We start from the raw sequence: 27,740 nt of genomic DNA, 5'->3' as shown, positions 1-27,740 counted from the left end.
CCTAAATCCCCCTACATTTCCATCTCTACTCCAATCGACCATGGATTCCCCTCCACATTCCCGCCCCGCCTCTCCTCTTGAAGTCACTCCATTGTCTTCGATACATCCCCCTTCCAATCCTCCACCACAAACGACACCACCACCACCTCCATCAACAACATACAAACGCAAAATCCGATCCAAATCCGTGCGACCCATGTCCTCTGCTCCTCCTCTGTCCAAACGCAAAGACCCACCCACCCCATTTTCGGAGCCACCTCCTAAAAAGCCAAAAGCTCCAGCCTCTACACCTTCTTCCAGCAAAAGGACAGTTTCAGCAACCCCATTTGTATCAAAGCTACCCTGGCCTCTCCCTGATACAATTCAAAAAGCTGCTTTCAAAAGACTCAAAGATAGAAGGGTACAACCTACTAGGTATATATCTGCTGATGCTCTACAATCTCTGGGTTTATTTGATAATGTAGTTGCATTTCTTGTCGGTTGGGGTTGGACAGAATTTGTGCATAAGCAAGAGGTAGTTTATCCGATTCTAGTATTGGAGTTTATTTCTTCATTCTCTGCTACCCTCAACTTGCATGATGTAGACCATAAGCCAATTATGACATTTAGATGCTTGGGGCAAAATAGAGAGTCATTGGATCAATTTCATAGCATTTTTGGTTTTGCAATTGATGGGTTCTTTAGAGTACCACATCTTGGAGTAGAGGTAGCCAATAAGGGCATCCGAATCTGCCCAATTTTGGAGAATCATAACAAACCAACCCCAAACCTTCTCTGTGGTAGGTCCAAAACATCCCAAATCCTTGACCACTGCACTTAGGTTTATTCATAGGTTGATGGCTAGCACCATATTGGGCGGAGGACTAGTTACGTGTTGTGGGCAAATCTGAACTTTTTATGTTATGGTGTGCATTTCACAAAGTTAAGGTGTCTCCAGGTTACTTCTTTTGCGAACATGTGCTGCATATTGCCACCAAATCCATTGGTGACATTGTTTTGGGTGGACTCATCACTGTCATAGCCAAACATTTTGGCTTTAATCCTGCAGAGCACTCAATCCCAAAGACTTGAGGACACTTCCTATTTTGATCTGCACACTTAACCAAAAGCAGGTTCCATTTATCATATTTTGATGACACTGGCCACCCTGCAGCCGAAACTGAGCCTATTACACAACCAGAAACCCAACCTTTCACACCAGCCCCACAGCACCCTACTACCCCTACCCCACCCCCTCAGCCTACTCAGGACACTCCAGCTACCTCTGCTCAGCCCATTCCTCCTACAGCTGAACCTACCTCATCCACAGCACCTCCTCCATTCAACACTAAAGCCTTATTCACCTACCTCGACACGCTTAGTGATGATATCTACTTTGTGGATAGGAAGCTTGTGATGGTCTTGATACACTAAAGGATCGCCATGAGCAACTGTTTGACCTTGTCATGGAAACCAGGGACAAACAGAAAGAACTGAAGGAAATGGTGAAGCAACTCATGATCTTCCTGGGCATGCCACCCCCACCTCCATCACCTCCTCCTGCACCATCATTTCGACAGCCGGCAGCAGCCACCAGCCCCTTAGCAACATCCTTGGACAAAGGAAAAACAATAGACATAGATTAGTGTTTAGTTTACTTTTGTTCAATCTTGTAGGACCTTTTCTTTGTAAATATGTTCAAACATTTATACTTTGTTTTGGATTTTGTTGATTTGTTCTGAATTAGTTTCTTTTAAATTCTGTTTCCTTTGAAGTTTTATTGAATAGCTATTACATTTGTCTTCTTTGATTTTTATTGCACTTATTGCCTTTTTGTACATATTTGCCCATACTCTGTCTATATTTCCATACTTTTACTGCTGGTTGTACATTTCCCCTTGCCAATTCCCATGCAGCAGTTTCTGTATACACTGCACAGCTATGAATTTCCTCATGCATAACCTTTGCATAGCCTGTGCAACCCTTTCTGCTACTTCTGCAGAACTGCACAGGTTGTCTTTCCCTTATGCAACTGTCCTGCATAGCCTATGCCACATCTATTGCCTCTTATGCAGCACTGCATGGCTTATGCACCTTACCTATGCACATGTTCTGGACAGCACTTAACTCCGCATAACCTGTGCAGCTTCTTATGCATCCCTTTACCTTGAATTCTCATACCAGGTAACTCTTTCTTTTTGTTCTTATTTTTACAATATTATTTGCTTTGAGTTTTGGATATCTACTATTTGAGACATTGAGGACAATGTCCAATTTTGAGTTTGGGGGTGCACATTTTGATTTTTAGCTTTATTTTTTACATTTTGAGTATAAGAGCATCTCATCCCATTTCATTTACATATATTGTAAATATTTTACATATACATCCATCCATACATATTCATTACACATTTACACACACATTATACATCACTTAGAAATTGTACAAATTTCATACAAATAGACTTCCTCCATTTAGTTCATGCATTACTCATTTTAGGAATCATACACCATGCATTAAAATCTTTTGCCAAACACCATGCATTAAAATCTTTTGCCAAATCCCTTGAGTATTGAAAATGTGCCTATGAAAGTGATTTGACTCACCTTTTAGTTGGGTTTGTGGATTGAAAGTTTCCTAAAAGGTGCAAGGTTTTGAAGTGTCTATCCCTTGCCTATATCTTCTTAGCCAAAAAGCCACCCAACTAGTCATTTGGAGATGGAAGTGTTTAGAGGGAATTATTGGATATAAGGTAGTCAAATGATGTCTCACCAATCCTAGAACAAATTTTCTAAACCTTTCAAGGCGAAATACCAGCTTGTACTTGAAAAGAGAGATGATTAGGCATTCATTGATTTAAACCTTCTCATTTTAAACCTTTGGCCCTTTTCCTAACTAAAATTTATCCTTGCAAACCCCTTTGAGCCTTTTTACCCCTAATTTTTCTTGAAACCCTTATTATTACCTAGCCAATGAACCAAACACTCCAACCCTTTTCATGAGAATAATTATTTACAATATTAGGTACATAAAAAAAAAAGAGAAAAAGAAAAAAAAAGAAAAAATATACAATAAAAGGGAGAAGAAGTGCTTGTCATCTTGTACAAGTGCTACTATATGTGATTTTCACTATTGTCATTCAAATTGAAAGAAATCCACTCAAAGTATTAAAAGGAATGAGTTTGGGGGTGGCAATTTTAGGGACAATCATAAAAAAAAAAAAATGCAAGATACAAGTTTAAAGTATCAAAATGTCCCTCCATTTTTATGTGTTTTGCTAGCACTTGACAATTCTCATTGTGTACTTCTCTCCTCCATATATACAAAAAAAAAAAATTATAATAAAATAAGAAGTGTACCTTATGTTGTTAAGATTTGAAATATTCTCATGCTTTGAATCCTTTTTACCCATTCTTCTTCTTAGCCTCATTTTGAACCCCATGGCCCCATTACATCCCTAAAAAGACCTTTGATCTCTTGATAGTATTTGCTACATTAGTGGAGATAGGAGTAGGGAATTTGCCTATGGGATTGGAAAATTATCCATTCATTCATTTAATTCCATCATTCTATATAGAGACACTTTGACTATTGATTGTTCTAGAATTCCTTTTGAGCATGACTCTCTCTCTTTTGATTGGTTGGTTTGGGGATTTTGAATGATAATTGACTTGATGGCTAAGCGGTGAAAGCTTGGATAAGCATTAGATTCTTTGCATTTTGAAGGATGGGTATATGGATTGTTAGTATGGCTAAAGGTGTGTTTAGTTACTTTAATAGGTAATTTTCATAACTCTTTGGATAAGGCACCCCTAAAAACTTTGCATCACATTTTAAAGTTTGCTTGAGGACAAGCAAAAGCTTGAGTTTGGGGGTATTTGATGCACACATTTTGCATAGTCATTTAGGTCTAATTTCATAATCATTTTATTTGGTTATTAGTCATTTTTTTAGCTAATTTCATTAGTTAATTAGTTAGTTTTCCATAGTTGTCAATTTTGCACTAATTTGTAATTTTTACTTTGTTTTGTAGGAAAAATGGTGTTTTTGAAGGACTAAAGAGAATTTTGCCATTGAGGAGTGTCTTCTACAGCAAAAAGATGCCAAAAAACAAGTTTTCAAGCTGAAATATGCATTGACCAAACTGTGCATAACTTGCTGCATAAGCTATGCAGTTCTGCATAAGGAGGAAGAACACTGTTCCAGAACCAGCCGAAATGTGCATAAGGAGATGCCACGACTTATGCATATTCTCACCTCCCTTATGCAGATTCACGAAATTGTGCATAACCTATGCACCAAGTCATGCGACCGCATAAGTAACCAGAATCAGCCGAAATGTGCATAAGGGACTGCATAACTTATGCAGTCCACTTATGCAGTCCATAAAGAGTTCATTAATGAGCTGGCAGAAGATTCCCTTAATGTATTCCTCCTAGAACATACTATTTTAGGGCTCCATGTCAGAAAAATGCTATAAATAGTCCCATTTTCTCATTTTAGAGAGGGAGAAAAAGGAGCAAAGGAAGAAAGGAGGAGGCTAAGCAGAATTTGAGGAGTCATTTCACCTTCCACACCATTTTCAACTAAGATTTGCAGATTTCTTTCTTTCTTTACACTTTTCTACATTTCTAGTGTTTAATTACTTACTTCTTAGCTTAGATTAAAGCTTTATTTCCATTTAAACTCATCATATCTTGTAAGCATTATGGATAGTGAGTAGTTTACTTTTGATTCGGAGTAAGGGTTGTAATATTTGAGATATTTTGTGGATTTTGATTGGGTAATCTATATTTTGTGGTCTTAATGAGTTTTATTCATTTCTTGTATGCTTAATGACATGCTTAATGTAGGATCCCATTGAGTAATGTTCTTAATCCATGGTTGAAGCACCGAAAGGAGAAGGCCTTGTGATAGATAATCAGGAAATTGGACTTAATTAACTTAGACCTAGAAATAGGCTAAGGATTAAGAGGATTCATAGATTAATTAAAGAACTTAATGGGTCTTAATTAATTCTAACTCACGAAAGTAGGATTAGTTTGATTAAGGCACTCTTTGTCTCACTCGAAAGGGAATTCAAAGGATTTAAGAATTAATCTCCTTAAAACCCATTAGTATCACAAGATTGGATAACCAATTTAAAATCCCAAAATAGCTCGAATATGAAATCCCGAACTCCGGAATCGCCTTTTTACCATTGTTAATTTCTAATCGAATTTAATCATTTGCCAATTTAAATATTGCCATATTTGAACTTGCTTATTTCTATTTGATGCAATTTTAGTTTAATTAATACATTGTTGAATAGAATATTAATTTTGCACATTTAGATTTCACACCCCATTACCCATTAATTCATCATTTTAATCTCGTAAATACTTCAATTTAGTCAACTTTTATATCGAAAATTCAATCATTAACACAACTCCTCGTGGGATCGATATTTTTCTATACTACTTGTACGACCCGTGCACTTGCGGTTGGGACGCATCAGTTACGCATCTCTCGTCATGTTACCTTTTGGGACAATACTATGTTCTCTTGTCTTTCCAAATTTCATCACTCTGTCAATATTGACTCTCTATTTTTCACTGACTCCTCCAAAGAGCTGTTTCCAAGTCCTGATTCAGATGATTGTGATGTGCTCAATATTAGCCCAACTACACCTGCCCCTGTTGAATCTGCACCAGTTGTTGATCCAATACCTGCGCTTGCATCTCCTCTTAGCACTGCTCTTTATCGTTCTACCTGTGTAAGAGAAACTCCTCATTATCTTTCTGATTTTCACTGTTACTCTACTATTGAACCCTTCATGAGCCTCGTTCTTATCGTGAGGCAAGTACTGACCCTCTTTGGCAGCAAGCTATGACTGACAAACTTCAGGCTTTAGAGAAAACTCATACTTGGGATTTAGTTGATCTTTCACCAAACAAGACCCCTATTGGTTGCAAATGGATTTACAAAATCAAGACCCATTCTGATGGAACTATTGAATGCTACAAAGCTCGCTTAGTAGCCAAAGGGTACACTCAAGAGTATGATATCGACTATGAAAAAACTTTTGCTCTAGTGGCCCGATTAATATCTATTCGTAGTCTCTTAGTTATTGCTGCAGTTCGTAAATGAAAACTTTTCCGAATGGATGTCAAAAATGCTTTTCTTCATGGTGATTTAACATAAGAGGTTTATATGCATCCTCCTCCTGGTTATCATTCTCCTCATAAGATTTGCAAACTTCAGCGAGCCTTATATGGATTAAAACAAGCTCCCAGGGCCTGGTTTGCCAAATTTAGTTCCACTTTTGCTCAACTTGGTTTTCTCTCTAGTCCACATGATTCTGCATTATTCACTCGCCTAACTGACAGTGGTATTATTCTTCTATTGCTTTATGTTGATGATATGATAATAACAGGAGATGATTCATCTAGTATTTCAGAGTTACAATATTATCTCAATCAACATTTTGAAATGAAAGACCTGGGTTCTCTCAGCTATTTTTTGGGTCTTGAAGTTTCTCAAAATTCTGATGGCTATTATCTATCTCAAGCCAAGTATGCATCTGACTTACTTTCTCGAGCAGGCATCACTGATAGCAAAATAGTATCAACCCCATTGGAGTTCAATTGTAAACTTACACCTCTTGATGACACTCCTCTTGATGATTCTACTTTATATCGACAGCTTGTCGGGAGTCTTGTTTATCTCACAGTTACTCGACCTGATATTTCATATGCTGTTCATCTGGTTAGCCAGTTTATGTCTACTCGTCGCTTAAATCATTTCTCTGCAGTACTTCGAATCCTTCGTTATATCAAAGGCACTCTTGTTCATTGTTTGCACTTTTCCATTGCCTCCTCCCTAGTATTATCTGGCTACTCTAATGCTGATTGGGCTGGTGATTCGATAGATCGTCGCTCTACAACTAGTTATTGTTTCTTCTTGGGTAATTCTCTTATCTTTTGGCGTAGCAAAAAGCAAACTGTCGTTGCACATTCTAGCACAGAATCTGAATATCATACTCTTACTGATGCTACATCTGAATTACTTTGGTTACAGTGGTTATTAATTGATTTGGGTGTCACTCATTCTTCTGCCACAATGCTTCATTGCGATAATAGAAGTGCCATACAGATTTCTCATAATGATGTATTTCATGAGCGTACCAAACACATCGAAATTGATTGTCATTTTGTACGTTATCATGTTGCTCATGGCACCATATGTTTGATTCCTGTCTCCTTTGTCAGCCAAACCGCTGAAATATTCACCAAAACACATCCTCCCGCTCACTTTCAAGATCTTTTAAGCAAACTCAAGTTGGCACCTATGCTACCACCTTGAGTTTGAGGGGGGGGGGTGTTAGCATAATTACAGTAATTAGAATGATTATAGGAGATTTGTGTAGCATAATTATAGCAATTAGCATGATTATAGGAGATTTATGTAGCATAATTACAGCAATTATTATTCTTGTCTAAATTAGCTTATATTCTTATGTATAAATAGATGTAATATCTCTGTAAAAGAAGACACAGACAAATACACAATCCTTTCCTTTATTACTTGTATTCTTTCTTCTAACAGGTTCCATGCCCCCGGTTGGCATGCACCATCAGATTCTAAGTAAGTGCTGATGCAGATAGTTGCAGTTTCTCAGTATTACCTCATGAAGAAAATGGTGTCGTCTTGCCTGTATGCATCTGCTAACCTACAATGGGCCTCTTCTGTGATAACCAAATTCTTTCTTTAGTATCCAATTGCTTTGTCCGACCTAGGGAGGCTCAAAAGGCTGTCGATGAAGCAAAAGCTAGGTTTGGTCACATAGATGGGGATCACTTGACGCTGTTGAATGTGTACCATGCATACAAGCAGAACAGTAAGTTTCTCCCAACCACCCCCCTCTCTCTCTCTCTCACTTTGTTTCTCTTTTTTAGATCTGTATTCTCCAATTTGCATGCCATTTATGTTCTTGTATGTATATTTTTTCTAAATGGGCTGCAGATGAGGATTCATCTTTGTGCTATAAAAGTTTTGTCAACCATCGACCTCTCAAGGCTGCTGATAATGTGAGACAACAGCTTGTACGCATCATGACGAGGTTTAACCTTACGTTATGCAGCACCGACTTCAACAGCCGTGACTACTATGTCAACATAAGAAAGGCAATGCTAGCCGGATATTATATGAAGGTTGGGGGAAATTACCCAGAGGGTGTAATTAGAAAAAAAAAAAAAAAAACCAAAAGGGGATACCTTAGACTTATTTACCAAAAGGGGGTGGGAGGTGCTGAGTTGACGGAGAGAGACAGGAAGACTCTAGTATGAGTAGCGACTTGGGGGTAAAAAAGACAAAAAAATTTTATGAGGACTGAAATGAAAAAAAATAATAAAAAATGAAGTTGTCAGCTGATTTCTACTTAAAGTAGCTACTATCTGCCACTCTGACACAAGAATATTAAATTATTGACTTATTTGTAAAATGCGAAAAAAAATAAAAAGTGACGGGGCTGGTAGCTTGGTGCTACCTGCTGCCACGCTCCATTATCTGGGTGCTACCATGGGTAGCACTGAGCTGCTACTGTGGTAGCTGGGTGCTACCTAAGCTAATGGGTCCCATCTGCTGGGTGTTACCTTAGGTAGCAGCTAGCTGCCCTTATCTTTCTCCTCTAGTCCTTTATAAATATGTTCTCTCCTTCTCTCTTTCAATGTTCTCTACTTTTCCCTTTCAGTGTTTTCTCCCTCTCCTCAACGTTCTCTCTCTGTTGTTGAAGGTATGTTCTTCTTTTTTATTTTAGTTATATTTAGTGATAAATTTAATGTTAAAAAAAATAATATTTATAGTGGTAAATATTTTTAAATTTTAATAGTGAAATAAAGTATTATTATCACTACCTAACCTATGAGTCGGACCGACACTAGGACCTGGGCCAGCCTAAAGCTCCCGAGGCCCGTAGTAAGCCTAACTATTCCTTAACCCAATCCTAAGGCCCATTTTAAGCCCAATTTTAAGAATTCAACCGGACAGAGTCTGGCCATAACATGAGCCATATAATGGAGAGTTTTTGACTCACTCGACCTGTAAACACAATATATATAATAAATTGGGAAGCTCAGCTCACGCTCCATATACTCATCATGTCATAAAATCAAATGGGAGCTCAGCTCCCTCATCCAATCCAATCACACATACACATACATGCATTTAATATTCTTACAAATTCAACATAATATTATTTTATAGTCTCAAATTAATTAAAATACTCCTAACACATATAGAGTCTAGAATTTAGTAAAATTATACAAGTATAACAGATATTAGTAGATTGCCTACGAAGGAGAGAGATAGGTTAAAACTCAATAAGAAATCTCCTGTATCCTGAAAAATAAGGTGAACAGGAGTGAGTATTCGACTCAGAGAGTAAAATACTGATTTTAACCATAATTTCTATAGCTATCTAAAGTTAATGCATCCTGAAGAGTGGAATGCAATACCATCAAAATTTTCATACAATTCACATCATAACAGCAAAAAGGCAATTTGAAGCACTCACACACCCAATAATATTCAAACAGTACATATATGGGAGCTGATCTCCTATATAGCTCTCTTAATCCAACCTCTGCCAACGAGTGTCTCTCAAGCCGGACTTTCGCTTGATAAACCAAATGCGGGGCTAGCGAGATCATCTCGAGCCATGCCTACCCTGAATTATCCATAAAAGGATTGGGTCCCAGTGAGTCAAGCTCCAACCGCGTCTACTCGTCCTGTCCATAACCAATACCACACACTACACGTACACCAACACACGCACACTGCTCCAAATTACCATAAAATAATAGCCATAGCATATCATCAATTAAAAATGTAATATAAAACGTGCATAGTATTTAACTACATAGATATATATTTATAAGCGATGCATGGGCATCCATGAACATATAATAATATTGAAATTATAATTAAAATCAATATTTTACTCACAAACTTGAATCGAGGTCACTGTGGTGACTAGGCTGAGGAGAAAGGCTGTCCTGACTCACCTGACAATTTCATTGAAATTATTTAATATATTTGACTCAATACAAATTTAAAAAGAACCAAAGATACCCTAAGTCATGTCAAAAATCTAGCAGAGTCTCCCATATACTTAGGACTTACCCAACCTGCAAAAGAGTTCAAAATAACACTTCTAAATCTCAATTTTCACAATTACATCTCATCAACATCATATGACCTCTCCTGGGCCCTCTAAATTAGACAATAGTCATAAACTTAAAAATTACGTTTTAGTCCCTATAATTGACATTTTGTAAAAAAAATCTACTCAAATAAGCTCTAAAAATTCTAAAATTTTGCCCCGCAGTCCTTAATAAAGTTATAAAACTATCGCAAAAGGAATTGCAATTTTCTAATCACCCATTAATATTTTATAAATTTTTATTCGAGAATATTATTAAATTCTATAAGTTTCCAACAGCTAACATGTTCTTAATTCAACCAAAATCAACATTCACATATTTAACTCTCCATTCTCAAGCTGCAACCTATCCTATAAAATTTAAATACCATAAATTCATATGATCTTATATGCTCAGACGCTAAACATCTAACTAAAATTTATATATATATATATATATATATATATATATTTTAAATATTCAACAATCACTTAAAAATTCAACAAATACCATAAAATATTTCTAAATAATTTTACTTTCATCATATATTTTTCTTAGAATTTTTCTCCAATTTTTCCTATTTAAGAAATACTGTATTTAAGCACTATAGACTAAGAAATAATGTAAATAATCTTATCCAAAACTTATCTGTGTCTCAAAATTTTCAAAAATTTATGCAGAAGTCTCTAGAAATTGAATTATCCCCAAAGCTCACAGGAGCCACCGCCAGGACTACTGCGCACGGTTGCTGGCCGCCAATGATTGCTGGTGCCGCCAGCCGCCCGAGGGGGGGGAGGGGAGTATCACCGGAGCAAGAAAAGGGAGAGAGGGAGAGAGATGAGAGAGAGAGTGGTGGTGGTGTGGGAGAGAGAGAGAGAGAGAGAGAGAGAAATCAAAAAAAAAATATATATATATATATTATTTTTTTTTTTTAAATTGCTGCTGCTACAGCAGCAGTTGACAATGGGTGTAGCCCACTGCTACACGCCACTATCACCTTCCAATTCTCTCTTTTTTTTTTTAATTATTATTATTATTATTAAATTAAACTTTCAAAATATTTAAGATTAAAATACTATAACCCACAATATATTAATATATATATATATATATATATTTTATTATTATTTATTTATTCTAATTATCTTCCTTTATTTTAAAATCAATTCAAATAAATCCTATAATATTAATAAAATAATATTTTCTTTTTATTTTATTTATAATTTAAAAATTTGGGTTATTACATTCTTCCCTCCTTAAGAAAAATTCTTCTTCGAATTTTCAAATAAACATGGGATAAGGAAAGAGGGCTATTGGGATAGGTGCGAGTATTTACTCCTCCAGCTAAGCAAAGATGGTTAAAACGCTTTATTCTCTAAACTCTTTGTGCAGTATAGATCGCATTCCTCTGCTCTCTGATTTTTACCGTAGTGCCCTAATTGTCATCATCTTTTACTAGAGATTCTCTTATCTCTTAACTATTTATTGACCATTTTTTTGACATCTCAAGTATTCACTATACCTCTCTGTACTTGACTTGATGTCTCTTAACTTTAATCAACATTAGCGCTTACCCCTCAACCTTCTGCTTCCCAAGGACATGACTTATATTCTTTATCCTAAAATGTTCTATAAGATGTTTCCTATAGCACCTATCATAGGCATCTTATTCTAAATCTTTACTTGTCCCTTGACCTCAACGGTTAGCATCTATGCATCTTCTTATTTTCATGATACTTCAAATTTCCAATCTATTTGTGTCATTACTAAGGTACTTAGATCAACCTCTGTCCATCTTATGTAACTAGTTAGGTAGAGTTCTCTCCAAGGGCTAAGTGTACCATTTATCAACATCAGAAAGTGAATTGAGTCTCTTCTCTTATATGACAAAAGTGTTTATATTCCCTGACAACCCAGTCCATGTGACTTTATCATTTCCCACTCCTCCTCTGGAATGGGAATATCCTAACTTCTTCCTCAAGCTTCTTATTATGTGAAGTACTTCCTGACACATTGACACTTAGGTTGAGGTTTCACTATTCCTTGAATCTATTACCTCACCATAACTTGTTTTAAACATCCCTTGGTGTGCCCCTAGTAGGCTTATTCCTTCTTATTCTCATAATTGTAACTAAATTTATTGAGCTCTTCTCCTGTCCTTTGGAACTTATCTATTTCCTTTTTCTGTTTCTGCTATTGTTGATATCCTTTCAACCTACTGTACTTATTATTTAACCTTAACCTCTCTCATTCTTATATATTTATTTATTTATTATTTTTTTTTCAAGGATGTCCATCCTATCATCAACTTTAACTTTCTTTTTATTTATTAGTCCTATTATGATTACTAGTTCTATTACTTTGAGAATTCTAACCTTATGATTGACTCCTACCAGCACATCCTTCACATTATGTAACACTTGTAATTAACCATAGAATTTTTTTTTTATCCCCTTTCCCAACTTAACTATCAGAAAATTATCATTCCTTACCAACCTTAGTAGAAAGTTGCTCATCTTGGATGGATAGGAGCCCCAGAAACTATAAGTTCTACCCGAACTAGCATGGCTGTGGGATATGTGTGCTATGCCTTAATTCCAAACAAGATACTTCACGTGTTCATTCTCCTTAATATAATCACATATACTACCCATAGCTTTCCAAACTTCAGCCTCAACTTTATCCATCAACAGTACTTTCATTTGCTAAAACTTATCTACAACTAGCATTTCTTTCAGCTTATAGTTCAGAAAGGTTGCAAGCCCTGGTAACTAACTAAACTTAATTCTTGTTACTACTCAGTTTGTCCCTTCATACTTAACATTAGGTACACACTTACCGTCATTTTCTTTTTAAGAATAATATGTGCAGACTGGTGCTTATCAGGTTCTTAAATACTAGGTCATCTCAACACTATTTCCCTTGCTTATGTAGACTTTCATAGCTAAAAGTACGATCTAAACTTGAAGATAAAGAAAAATATCCTCTTACAGTCAACTACGCCCGATTATCTATATAATAACGTTTAACCTATGTTTCTTGATATTTCTCTTCAATTTCATCATCTCCTAGCACAATTGTGCTCTACCTATAAGGTATTATCTGCATGAACCCTTTACCGTATCATTGTCCCTTCTGACATAATATTTTATAATTTATTAACTTTACTTATACTTGATCTATGATTCATACCTATCATTATTTATATTGTGCCCTTAACTTTTGTTGAATCCTGAAAGATTTCTCTCACTAATAGATTTTTCCAGCACTTAATATGGTCATTAATTTGATCTTTGAACTTTCTAGTGATTTATAACTACCTATACTAGTCGCTTTTCGTTCTACCCTTATTATTGTTCTGTCATTATTGCTTCACTGCAAAGTGATTCTGTTGATCACACTAAAGATGTGTACTTGACATTCATAACGAACCTCTAACTACCTTCTTACTATCTCAAAAGTCTAACCTAAAGCCTATGTGTCATTATCTATCATTCTTTCCTCTCATCATACCCATTTGATCCATTAGATTGACTTTTATTCAACTTAATATTTACTAACTTATTTTCTCTGCCTGATTAGATAGTTCATTATACCATTGCACACCTCCTAGCTTTTGCTCATTTTTATTGTATTTCTCGCCTAATCTTCTTGATACTGTTAACAAGTTAAAGGAATCTTAGCCTATTGCTATCCACTGCACTTTAGGAATAGGGGATAGATAGAGTATGATCCAATCATGCAACTCTAAGGTTTATATTCTAGCCCCTGGCACTACCTCAATTACATCATGCTATGAGTATCACATTACTAGATTCCATACCTCCATCCTTGTAATTCACCTTGCCAAGAATAACACTTAGCCTACCCTATATCTTAACTTTGTTCCTTTTATTCTGTGCCTTCAGGTTGTCCTTTCATTTATTTCTTTTATCTTACTCAAAGTAGAACTTGACTATTCTATCTCTGGTTCCACTCTTCCTCCAAACATGACAACTGTACTTGCTAACTGTATCTTTCAGAGTCTCTACCAGGTTATCACATCTGTGCTACTCATATTTGGTCCTTTGACCACTCTAGCTAGTACTTTCACTGACATTTAGATTATGTTGCATCTATAATCAATTGTCCAAATTTTCATTGTGCACTTTCTCTATCCACTGGCCTTCTGTGATTTATCTTCGCTAATTTATTACTCTTAACACTATTATAATTAGATTATACTATTGTTTTGAACAATATGAAGTTAGAAAGGAACTCAAGAAATTGCAGTCATACATTTTTTGTGTGATCTCTATTCTTATCCTTTAGTCTGCATAATACCCTTACTACCTTAAGAACTGATTCTGCAGCAAATTTTTTTTTTTCATGTTTACTCAATTAGCTAAAACTTAAGATACTGGGCACCCAAACCCGTCAATCAATTCAAGGGCTTTACATCATAACTGACTGTGAAAAAGGTACTACATCTACCACCTTGCCACAACCATGTCAGGCTATCTGCACTCTTATCATACTGCAAACCCCTTAAAGCATCATTTCACCGGCTATGAACATCATCCATAGCATCCTGTCTCCTTTAGGGGAGAAAAATTGTACCCTATGCCCTACCGCTACGCAAAGAAGATACTGTTTTTCACTAAACTTTAGGTAAAAGGCCCATTGCAATGCCAAAGCCATCTAAGACCCCATATCAAAGACCAAATGGCCTCACCCTATAGGTGTTACCTTTAATTTATGACTATACTGAAACCTCTAGTCTTTCAGCAATTCCTAATGTAACTGTAGCTCATGTTAGGGTAACTGAGTCACTGACTCTAGCTACCTTACAACTGTGACCCTTTGATATTCTAGCTCTACGGTTTTAAATCTCTACCTAGGATTTCCAAACTCTTTTACAATAATAAAACTTTGTTCTGGCACAACTGTACCAAAATCGAGACTGTCTGCAAACATCCTCATCATGAGCACTACGGGGAAGCACGCAGCTCTACACAATAATCCCATATTAGTACTATAATCTGTACCTTAAAGCATAAATATCGAGAATATTGTATTGTTGCTACGGTACATCCCACATACTTGATTTCTCGAATCTTTTATCTCTCTTGAATACACTAATACTATACATTTACTTTGATGGGGTATCCACTGATAACTACTAGAAGTGGTGCCCTCGTGCCTTGCACCATGTAGGCACGATACTTAAACCCATACTGATAGAAACATACCATTTCTTAGAGTACATATCCTCATGGTAGACCTCAACATGTCTGCTAACTCTATTTCACATTTCTATATACTCCATGAAAATCAAGACACTAACTGTGGCACTCTTATATTACCCGAGGTATAACGTAGAATCTAGAAACAAGGATTTACAAAAGAAGACGAAATAGGATCCTATGCTCTGCATGTGACCTCCTAACAAGACTCTTTTTTACACTCCCAATTACATTATTTCCCATGAATCTAAAGCCTAAGCTCTGATACCACATTTGTCACAACCCAACCTATGGGCTGGATCGGCATTAGGACCTGGGCCAACCTAAAGCCCCCGAGGTCCGTAGTAAACCTAACTATTCCTTAACCTAATCCTAAGGCCAATTTGAAGCCCAATTTCAAGAATTCAACCGGACAGAGTCCGGTCATAATATGGACCATATAATAGGAAGTTTTTTACTCACCCAATCTGTAAGCACAATATATATAACAAATTGGGGAGCTCAGCTCACCCTCCACATATTCATCATGTCATAAAATCAAATAGGAGCTCAGCTCCCTTATCCAATCAAATCACACGCACACATACATACATTTAATGTTCTTACAAATTCAACATAATATTATATTACAGTCCCAAATTAATTAAAATACTTCTAACATATGCTGAGTCTACAATTTAGTAAAATTATATAAGCATAACAGATATTAATAGATTACCTGCGAAGGAGAGAGACAGGTTAAAACTCAATAAGAAATCTCCTGTATCCTGAAAAAATAAGGTGAATAGGAGTGAGCATTCGACTCAGAGAGTAAAATACCAATTTTAACCATAATTTCTATAGTTATCTAAAGCTAATGCATCCTGAAGAGTGGAATGCAACACCATTAAAATTTTCATATAATTCACATCATAACAGCAAAAAGGCAATTTGGAGCACTCACACACCCAATAATATTCAAACAATACATATATGAGAGTTGATTTCCTATACAGCTCTCTTAATCCAACCTCTGCCAGCGAGTATCTCTCAAGCTGGACTTTCGCTTGATAAACTAAATGCGGGGGCTAGCGAGATCATCTCGAGCTGTGCCCACCCCAAAAAGGATTGAGTCCCAACGAGTCAAGCTTCAGCTGTGTCTACCCGTCCTGTCCATAACCAATACCACACACCACACGCATGCCAACACACGCACACTGCTCCAAATTACCATAAAACAACATCCATAGCATATTATCAATTAAGAATACAATAAAAAATGTGCCTAATATTTAACTACATAGATATATATTTATAAGTGATGCATGGACATGCATGAACATATAATAATATTGAAATTATAATTAAAATTAATGTTTTACTCACAGACTTGAACCGAGGTCACTGTGGTGGCTGGGTTGAGGAGGAAGGTTGTCCCGGCTCACCTGACAATTTTATTGAAATTATTTAATATATTTGACTAAATACATGTTTAAAAAGGACCAAAGACACTCTAACTCTTGCTTAAAATCCGGCAGAGTCTCCCCTATACCTAAGACCTACCCAATATAACACTTCTAAATCTCAATTTCTACAATTACATCTCATCAATATTATATGGCCCCTCCTAGGCCCTCTAAATTAGACATAGACAATAGTCATAAACTTGAAAATTATGTTTTAGTCCCTATAATTGATATTTTGTAAAAAAAAAAATCTACTCAAATAAGCTCTAAAAATTCTAAAATTTTGTCCTGCGGTCCTTAATAAGGTTATAAAGTTATCGCAAAAGAAATTGTAATTTTCTAATCACCCATTAATATTTTATAAATTTTTATTCAATAATATTACTCAATTCCATAAGTTTCCAATAGCTAATATGTTCCTAATTCAACCCAAATCAACATTCACAAATTTAACTCTCTATCTTCAAGTTGCAACATATCCTATAAAATTTAAATACCATAAATTTAGATGATCTTATATGCTCAGATGCTAAAAATCTAATTAAAATCCATATATATTTTTTTTCAAAAATATTCCACAATCATTTAAAAATTCAACAAACACCATAAAACATCTCCAAATAATTTTACTTTCATCATATATTTTTCTTAGAAATTTTCTCTAATTTTTTTCTATTTAAGAAACACTACATTTAAGTACCACAAACTGAGAAATAATATAAATAATTTTACCCAAAGCTTATATGTGTCTCAAAATTTTCAAAAATTTATGTGAAAACCTCTAGAAGTTGAATAATCCCCAAAACTCGCCGGAACCACCATGCACGGTGACCGACCGTCGGTGGTTGCTGGTGCCACCTAGGGTGTCGCCAACCGGGGGGGGGGGGGTCAATGGAGCAAGAAAATGGAGAGAGGGAGAGTGGTGGTAGTGTGGGAGAGAGAGAGAGAGAGAGAGAGAGAAAAAATCAAATATATATATATTTTTTTAAAATTGCTGCTGCTGCAGCAGTTGACGGTGGGTGTAGCCCATTGCTACACGCCACTGTCACCCCCCAATTCTCTTTTTTTATTATTATTAATATTATTATTATTAAATTAAACTTTCAAAATATTTAACATTAAAATACTATAACCCACAATATATTATAATCTAACTATCTATCTATATAAATTTATATTTTCATTTTTATTTTTTATTTATTTATTCTAACTATCTTCCTTTATTTTAAAATCAATTCAAATAAATCCTATAATATTAATAACATAATATTTTCTTTTTATTTTATTTATAATTTAAAATTTTGTGTTGTTACAATTATATTATAGTTGAAATAGTGTGGTTAAGAATTTGAATCAATAAAAATGAAAAAAATACTATTAGTAAGAATTAAATATTTTGTTGTAAAATTTAAATTAAAAAAAATTATTAGCTATAAAATATGATATTATGTATAAAGAAGGAAATAAAAACTATAATAAGTGGAAAAAAATATAGAGATAATTTTATTTTTATTGTGTAACATATTCTTTGATAAAAGTAATTTGTAAATTTATGGATAATATATTACATGTTTTTTAAGAAAGAATGAGAGAATACTGAAAGAGAAAGGGAGATAACATATTTATAGGGAGCTAGAACCGGAAGACAAGGGCAACCAGCTAATGAGATGGGTGCTAGCACCCAGTCGCTGCTATAAGCAGAGACTAGTTGACAACTTCCATTTTATTATTTTTTTTATTTCAGTCCTCATAAAATTTTTTTTTTCCCTCAAGTCACTATTTATATTAGAGTCTGCCTTTCTATCTTGGCCAACTCAGCACTTTCTACTCCTTTTGGTAAATAAATCTAAGGTCCCATTTGGTAATTTTTTTTTTCTGATTACACCATCTGGGTAATTTCCCCTGCAGGTTGCTCACCTGGAACGCACTGGGCACTGCCTTACAGTGAAAGACAATCATGTATGTTAATTTGTTTCAATTCATCCTTTTTTGTTACTAACAAACTAGACTGGGATGGAGCCTGAAGGTTTAATTGTTTAGAGTTAATCCTTTTTGTTACTTTCTATAATTTTCATAAAGGATTTGGGAGAAGAATGAATTTTATTCACTCTTTGTTATTACATTTTTTCCAGCGATGCTCTGTAATAGTTTGGTTATATGAGGGAGGAACATAAAGTGACATCATCTCTTGTTAATTTATTCTGCAGGTGGTGCATTTGCATCCTTCAAATAGTCTGGACCACAAGCCAAAGTGGGTTATTTATGATGAGTATGTCCTAAGCCGGAATTTTATTAGTATGGTGACAGATATTCGTGGTGAATGATTAGTCTCTGTTTCCCGTGGGTCGCTCTTTTTTTTTTTTTTTTTTTTGGTGGGGCGGGCCCGGGGGCCGGGGGTTGTGGGTGGTTTGGAAGGATGTGTTAATGCTCTTTGAATTTTTTTGCATTTGCACTCAGATTGCTGGGTAGGCTTTGTAATTAAATATGTCTTTCGTGTGCAGGCTAGTAGACATAGCACCACACTACTATGATCTAGACAACTTTCCAAATTGTGAGGCCAAGCGAGTTCTGGAGAAGCTTTATAGAAAGCGGGAGAGAGAGAAGGAAAAGAGCAAGAACAGGAAGTGAGATATGCACTATCTGAATCTTTCAACTTATCCAATATTTCTTTCTCAGGGACGAAGTGAGAAGGTGCTTGTGAAAACTCATATGAGAAAGGGTCCGCTCAGTGGTTTCCATTCAGCTGGCCAAGCTCCCTGTACTTGTTGGAATAGTAGGTTTAGGTGTGCGGATTGTTGTTACACTGTCAGATATGAGATTCAGTGTTATGAACTAAATGGCATATTAAGTATTAACCACTGTCTTGGAAATTGAATTCTTAACTAAGTAGGGTCTTCCTTTAAAAACTCTATTGTTTTAGGCGCTAACGGCACAATGGAAAATATAAGAAATGACTCAAATGAGAGAGAAATTGGAGGAGAAGATAATGCAGAGCTTGTACAATTATATCCTTTGAACGCCGGTGAGGTTTTTGAGATTGGCCGTTGAGAGGGTGCAGATATGGAGGGAATATTTTAGAGGAACGGCTTTCTCCAACGTTCCCATGTTGAGCTCCTCAGCATAATACGATTGCGTCGTCTTGCTGTCCCTACGAAGTATGCGTGGTAATGTGGTCAACGTACAGCTATTACACTCATGAGCAAACCATTTTGTCAAGATGTTACCGATGATGTAATTCGTACAACTGTTAGTAAGTAAAGGATTTATTTTTTCTTTTATCTGTCTTAAAAAAATAAGGTCATATTAATTATAATTAATGTAAGAAATCGAGTATTAATTTAATTAATAAATAAATTTCTCTCTATTTTTTCAATTATTTAAAATATAAAGCAATTTTTTTATTAATAATGTATTTTATTACCTTAAGATCTAATTTACCCATTTTTATTCACTGTTATGTAACACTCTTAAAATTTGATTTAATTGCTGAAATTGGGTAGTTCAAGGGTTTAATTGACTTAAAAAAAAAAATTTAATGGCAACATTGACTTTTGGTTCAAACTTAAGGGGCACACCATAAATACAAAATTGACCCCCAACCTAAAGAATAAAGATTGCAGCAAATAAGAGAGCTGCAAGGATCTTGCTGTTTCTTATTAAATATATTGAAATTTGAAACCATCAAGATCATATATGCTTATAAATTGTAAACCTTATTTGGCGGTGTACATTTTTTCTTTTCTGCTGCCGACAGCTACAGAAAAACTTAACCATGAAGCACGGAAATGGCACTGAGTCATATTTCCCAGTGTCGAAAACGTTTCCGATGAAGAAACGAACTTACGGTAGGAAAGCGTTTCCGGCGTTTCAAAATATTGGAAATCGGCAGCGTTTAGTTGCGGCAGCGTTTCTTTAAAGAAAATTAAAAAAAAAAAGAAAAATGGGTAGGTTAAAATTGATTACTTCACAGTTCACAACATTCACCAACAGAAAAGGAAGAAGAAGAAAAAAAAAAAGAAAAGGAGTACCTTCAACGGCAGTCGGCAGCGTCCAGTTCGTAACGCGGGTAAGAATCGCAACACCATCTTTCTCTTCTTTTCTCTTTGATCTGCCATATTAACTATTTTCTCTCTTATCAACAGAAGAAGAAGAAGAAGAAGAAGAAGAAGAAGCAGTAGCAGTCGAAGGGAGAACGTCGAAAGGTAAGTGGCGTTTCCCTTTTTTTTTTCTTCCCGATTGTGAATGAGGGTAATTAGGTTTATATTGGGGTGGTTTTATTAATTTATTATTATTTAATTTATTATTTTATTTATTATTAATTTATTATTTTCCTTTTCTAATTTTTTTGTGAAATAATTTTATCAAGCAATTTTTATTAATTAATTACAATTTTATTCTATTAATTAATCATAAATTTATCATATTTAATATTAATTTTTTTTCTCTAAATGTATATTCCATAATTAGATTTTTCTCAAACTAAATTTGAGGAGTTATCATAAATATTTTTTTTATAAAAAAAAAGATAAAAATTTTTTTCCCAAATTCACTAAAAATTTTCAAGATTTGCCATATTTTTACAATTAACATTTTGAAGGAAATTAAGGACAAATGTAAATATATTTTTAAAGTTATCTTTAAAATTATAAAATTTCAAGGTTAAATTCTAATTAATGATAAATAAAAAAAATTCCAACATTCAAAATTTGTATTTTATATTAATATATTTTATATTTTTGTAATAGTTTATATATAATGTGTTTAATATAATTTGTTTTAATGTATCGTTATATTATATATTAAAATTTTTCATAATATAGTCGATTTATTCAATTCTATTATTTAATTCTTTAATCATTTAATATATAATTTACATTTTGCTTTAATCCTTAGTATATAATTTGTTTAAATAATTTGTAAATTGTATAAAATTGCATTTTCTTTTTGTCATTTTGAGAGGACAATATTTGAATGGATTCTTCGAACTCAAATTCTACCAAAGCAAATAACACTAGTGCCACTTCTTCAAAAACTAGGGAGGAAGAATTTATTCCTCTGTAGAGATATGTAATTAAACTAGAGAAAACTGGAGAAGGAGGGGGTAATTGTAAATGGATATGCAATTTTTGTGGACAAGAAAAGCAAGGGACTTATACTAGAGTGAGGGCTCATTTATTGAAAATCACTGGAAAAGGGATTGGTGTGTGTAAAAAAGTGATGAATGATAGTATTTCTGAAATGAGGAAATAGGAGGATGAGGCAATAAACAAAATTACTAATTTACAATCTAGGCGAGTTTCTTTGCCTATTAGTATAACTTCTGTTCCTTCATTGAATATAACTGAATCAAGTATTTCATCAGCTTTGAATAAAAGAATAGTTAATGATTCTCCTCTTGGTAGAGCTTTTAACTTGAAAACTAGAGCTCAATTAGACGCAGAGATTGCTAGAATGTTCTACACTGGGGGTCTACCTTTTAATTTTGCTAGAAATCCTTATTATGTGAGTTCTTATTCTTTTGCTGCTAATCATGTTTTGGGTAGTTATGTGCCGCCTGGTTATAACAAATTGAGAACCACATTACTTCAGCAAGAAAAAGCAAATGTAGAGAGGTTGCTTGAACCAATTAAAAGCACTTGGTTAGAAAATGGTGTTAGTATTGTGAGTGATGGATGGAGTGATCCCCAGAGGAGGCCTTTGATTAATTTTATGGTTGTTTCTGAGTCTGGCCCCATGTTTATCAAATTTGTAGATTGTTCTGGTAAAGTGAAAGATAAGCAATTTATTGCTAATTTGCTAAAAGAAGTAATTGATGAGGTGGGTCATCAAAAAGTGGTACAAGTCATTACTGATAATGTTTCAAATTGTAAAGGTGCTGGAGAAATCATTGAGGAAATGTTTCCACATATTTATTGGACTCATTGTGTTGTGCACACTCTTAATCTTGCTTTGAAGAATATATGTGCAGCAAAAAATTTGGAAACTAATCAAGAAACTTATGATGTGTGTCACTGGATCACTGAAATCTATGGGGATGCTTTGCAAATCAAGAATTTTATAATGAATCATTTCATGAGGCTTGCAATTTATAATCGGTTTAGCCCTTTGAAGTTGCTTTCAGTTGCTAACACTCGTTTTACTTCTATTATTATGATGCTTAAAAGATTTAAACTTATTAGGCGTGCTTTAGAAGCAATGGTTATGAGTGATCAATTGGCACAATACCGAGAAGATGACCAAGGCAAAGCTAGATTTTTTTGTGATAAAGTGGTAGATGAGGATTGGTGAGAAAAGGTTGATTACATCATTGCTTTTACTGGGCCCATTTATGACATGATCAGAGTTTGTGACACAGAAAAATCATGCCTTCATTTGGTTTATGAGTTGTGGGATTTTATGATTGAAAAGGTGAAGCAAGTTATTTTTGATCATGAAGGAAAGCAAGCAGATGGGTTTTCTCCTTTTTATTATGTGGTTCATCGAATTCTTGTTGATCGTTGGGCAAAGAGCAACACTCCCCTTCATTGTTTAGCCCATTCATTAAATCCAAGGTAAATTTCTAACTTACATACTCATCTTCTTGTTCTAATTTTTTTTTAATTATTTTATGAATTTATTTTCTTATTTTTGAAGATTTTATAGTGAAAAATGGCTTCAAGAGGGAGAAGGTAGAGTGCCTCCTCATATGGATGAAGAAGTATCAACTGAGAGAATTAAATGCTTTAGGAGGATTTTTTCTAATCAAGATGAGCGAATTAAAGCAAATGATGAATTTGCAAATTTTTCTTTAAAAAGTGGACCTTTTGCTGATCCTGATTCTATTGGAAGTATGTATGTTACAGATCCTAGGAAATGGTGGGCATGTTTTGGTTCTAATGCACCTTTACTTCAAAGGTTGGCTTTTAAAGTGCTTAGACAACCTACTTCCTCCTCTTGTTGTGAAAGAAATTGAAGTATTTATTCCTTCATTCATTCATGCAGAAGGAATAAATTAACTCCAAAACGTGCAGAGGACTTGGTTCTTATCCATAATAATCTTCGTCTTTTGTCGAGAAACTCTTCCCAATATTATGATGAGAAGACAAAATTGTGGGATGTTGGTGGTGATCAATTTGGGAGTATGGAAGATGTGGGAGTTCTTGAATTTGCCAACCTTTCATTGGATGAACCAGAGTTAGAGTCAGTTTTGTTTGATGAAAATGTAACTACAAGCATGGAGAAGGAGAATGAGAAAGACAGTGAAGTTGAGGAAATGTCATAAATTTCATTATCTTTTCTTTTTTAACATTTGAATGTGTTGTAGTTAATATTTATTTCTTATAAGTATGAAACTTTTAAATATGTATTTTTATAGTTGAATTTAAATGTTGATTTGAACTTTATTTATTATTAAACATCCTTCCTGATATATATATATATATTTATTTATAAATATACCCTTATATTTTTATATTTACATGTTTCCCCCACGTTTCCGTTTCCTATGTTTTTTAAAATGCTGTTTCCCCCTGTCCATTTCCGCATTTTTCCGTGTCCGCGTTTCCGTTTCCGTGCTACATAGTGCTCACTCATCAATCAAGGATAGTAACAAGACTAAACAATGAATATTGCAGATGACTGATTAATGATTATGCTCGTCTTGCAGCCAATTTTCTGTAAAGTTCATCGATTTTCGCCTGCAAATTACCACATTTCTTATGAGCTCTTTGCCAACAATTACTAAGCAGAAAATGAAGCAAGATGACATCTGCCAGGGGTTCCTTTTACCTGATAATAGTTGAGCAATTTATTTCTTTTGTTCTTCAATGTTGCAGTCACAAAATCTCTTTCCATGTCGAAGGGGCAAGAATCCAAAATCACCCCATTGATATATTCAAAACCTCTCAACTGGTTTTCACAAGCAGGATTAGAAGAAAAATGCTTACCGGGTTAGCATTTAGAAACTATATGCGTTAATGCCAGTTGAATATTCTGAAACGAGTACCTTGTTCCTCTCAGCTGTAGATTTTAGTTGGGCAAGGACATATTGATGTAGCTGGTCAAGAGAATAAAGTTAAGGGAATGAACCCGCGTGACCATTTAAATATGCCCACTGTTTATTGTTTTCTTCATGGGGTACTACTACTGCGATTAGCATCGACTTGAAGCTGTCTCCGTAGGCCCATATCTGAGGCACCCAAAGATCAACAAAACTTCAGTAACAGGATCATACAAAATTCTTGATAAAACATCTATGCTTGCAATCACTAAGAAGTGGAAACTGGTAAGGTGTTTACATCTTCAACAATTTGAGTGATCCCATAAACATTTTCCAATCACTCAATTGCAATATATTCTCATTGGGAAAGTTTTGTAAGAATTTATTATATAAGCTACTATTAATTGTGGGTGTGTGTTATTTTGGTTTGTGAAAATGGACTGAATACATATAGTTTAAGAATATGTGTATGTAGTCCAATTTGTGTTTTTTGTAATCACTTGTATAATGAGCTTGAACACTTCTATTGGGCCAGTATGGTAAGGTAGTTAAAAGAGTAGGTCTAATCCTATAAAAATTTGTGATGAGAAGGTTTATAGGATTCTCCTCTCCATCCTTAAAAAAAAAAAATTGCTTAGCTAATCTCATTGAAAAGCCACCAACGTAAAAAGATAAATGAGAGGAAGATTTAATTTCATCTAACTTATTATTGAAAGGGATTGTATCTACGGAAATACAATGAGTCAAATCGCTAACTCTACAATAAATCAGAAATTAGGTACACAAATTATTCTCGATTATAAATATGTGGATTGGTATTTAAATTCATGTACTAGATTCTAATTATTAAATTACAAGTTTTATAAGATTTTTCCTCCTATTTATAATTTTTAGAACTCCATTTGGAAGAATCTTCCCTATGTCCCTTGAAGATGCAAAAAAGCGAATTAGACAAGAAATCAATAAATTTAATCTGTTTGAGAGAAAGGGTACTAAACCTGTATGAAACCACCCATTTTTTATGGATTCTCTTGTTAGTTCAGGATTCTTGTAGTGCCCAGCAAACAGTCTTTTCTGTCACACATATCTCTCCACATGATGGGTTCCCAAGTGGATTGTAGCCCATTTCTAGAGCCTCCTCCAGGCGCAACTCATTGTATACACCGATGGGCCCAACAGCACCCATCATGCACATTTCATCTGGAAAGCTAATGGTGATTGGTCCATAGGTCTCTATCAACCCTGAATGTATAACGGTGTCTATGACTCAGAAAAATATAAATGCTGCATGAGAATATTCTTAAAAGTGCCCACAAGTTTCAAACAACAATAGTGGAATACGCTAGTCTTCTGTTTTCATGAAAAATTAAACTAGCTAAGAGCATAATTTCTTCTCATTTCTAACATAAGCAACATTGTCTGCACATGTTTACTCATGCTACTGGGAGTGAAGCTCTTTACCATAGCCTTGAAGTAGTAAGACTTCTCCCACTTCAGCGCCTAAGGGTGCACCTCCAGATACAATTAATCGAAGACGACCACCTAACATAGCTTTGACCTAATAAAAAGATTTAAAAAAAAAATGTAAAATTAGAAATCAATGTTGAAAGAAATCAGAAAGCAAGTACCAAGGCAAGGCAATAATGCTGGGGTTGATACCCCATATCATTGAAGCAATTGTAAGATTTCTATACATGAGCGTAAAGTAAGAATTATAAATTACAAATTCAAATTAAGAGCAAAAACATATGCAAAATTGCAGATGCATCCTCGTCAGTGACATACTGTGAAAGAGCAAACAAAATACTCTATTTTTTTAGTGATTTATTGAATATAAATTAATTTATATTTGTGAACATAAAATAATTAATTATAAACTACCAACTAAAATATCTTAATTGAACTATATATATATATATATATATTTATTTATTTATTTTAAACTTATATTGTAATTAATTCATTTCATAGACTTAAATAGATACAGCTGTGAACAAGTTTAAGCACAGAAAAGATATAAAATCAAATTAAAAATTTTTCGAAATGATTTGATTGTGATAAGATTTGATGAGAGACACACTCTCCAAAGTCTAAATATAACTTAATTAGAAAAAAAGGGAGGTAGGGCACTCGCATTAATTTAATTAACCCAAATTTTTATACATCAAAATGTATTTTCATTTTAATGTTTGGCTTTTCCTGTGTCAACTGCTGCACTTCTAATCAAATCTGATTAATTTCTGTCCCCATAAAGTATACAAGAGAAGAAATAAGTGCAATAATTACACTCTAGAGATTTCATATGAAGAGATTTTATAAAATAATTAATGAGAATTTAATAAGATTTTTAAATCATTAATTTATATTTTAAAAATTATAATTTTTAAAATAATTTTTTTTACTCATTAAATAGATTATTAAAAAAAATTATCATAGATTATTAAAAAAAATTATCTTTAAATTTCTGAAGATTTTCAAAAAATTTTATTTTTAAGTAATAAAAATTATAAAAAAAATTTATTTTTAAAATTTTTCCTTTCGGAGCTTTTATACAAATCATTAGATGTACCCTATACATTGCACACATAAAGTTCATTTTTTCAAATTAAGAATGAGCACCTTATAATTTGCCATCAATTTCGGCTCCACACTCACCTTAAGGGAAAGTCAAACATTTTTTATATCTATTTAAAATTGAAATTGAATGACCAAAATTATTTTTTTTAAATTTATTTTGAAAAAAATTATTTTTATTATTAAAATTTAATTTTAAATTATTTTTATTATTTTCTAATTAATATTTTTTTAAAAATATTTTTATAAATAATAGCTTCAACAACCATAAGAAACACAGGAGTCCTCATCCTTGGGTCCAATACAGTCAAGATTTTGGTTGCAGGCCCAAGGATGCCCAAAATTGAGGCCTGAGCT

The 27,740-nt window shown here is 34.2% G+C and overlaps 3 protein-coding genes and 1 pseudogene across 3 annotated transcripts; 3 read left to right on the top strand and 1 right to left on the bottom strand.

The window, feature by feature from the left end:
- Positions 1 to 7,641: 7,641 nt before the first annotated feature.
- Positions 7,642 to 19,756, top strand: LOC131183349 (probable pre-mRNA-splicing factor ATP-dependent RNA helicase DEAH3). Its single transcript, XM_058154137.1, has 5 exons — positions 7,642 to 7,859; positions 7,985 to 8,172; positions 18,740 to 18,790; positions 19,039 to 19,153; positions 19,332 to 19,756. Exons 1-5 carry the CDS (start codon positions 7,697 to 7,699, stop codon positions 19,457 to 19,459), a joined length of 645 nt encoding a protein of 214 aa, XP_058010120.1. The 5' UTR covers positions 7,642 to 7,696; the 3' UTR covers positions 19,460 to 19,756.
- An 847-nt stretch (positions 19,757 to 20,603) lies between these two features.
- On the top strand, positions 20,604 to 23,119 carry LOC131183465 (uncharacterized). Its single transcript, XM_058154230.1, has 3 exons — positions 20,604 to 20,721; positions 20,974 to 21,033; positions 22,194 to 23,119. The coding sequence occupies exons 1-3, from the start codon at positions 20,604 to 20,606 to the stop codon at positions 23,117 to 23,119; spliced, it is 1,104 nt and encodes a 367-aa protein (XP_058010213.1).
- A 102-nt stretch (positions 23,120 to 23,221) lies between these two features.
- On the top strand, positions 23,222 to 24,158 carry LOC110632689 (uncharacterized). The gene is made up of 2 exons (XM_058154136.1): positions 23,222 to 23,382; positions 23,465 to 24,158. Exons 1-2 carry the CDS (start codon positions 23,228 to 23,230, stop codon positions 23,781 to 23,783), a joined length of 474 nt encoding a protein of 157 aa, XP_058010119.1. The 5' UTR covers positions 23,222 to 23,227; the 3' UTR covers positions 23,784 to 24,158.
- A 301-nt stretch (positions 24,159 to 24,459) lies between these two features.
- LOC110634997 (long chain acyl-CoA synthetase 1-like) lies at positions 24,460 to 26,473 on the bottom strand (annotated as a pseudogene).
- Between the last annotated feature and the right edge of the window lie 1,267 nt (positions 26,474 to 27,740).

The sequence above is a fragment of the Hevea brasiliensis genome, chromosome 9, assembly GCF_030052815.1.
Source record: "Hevea brasiliensis isolate MT/VB/25A 57/8 chromosome 9, ASM3005281v1, whole genome shotgun sequence".
Lineage (NCBI taxonomy): Eukaryota > Viridiplantae > Streptophyta > Magnoliopsida > Malpighiales > Euphorbiaceae > Hevea > Hevea brasiliensis.
Note: the sequence above shows the minus strand (reverse complement) of the source record. Positions and strands in the feature narration are given on the sequence as shown.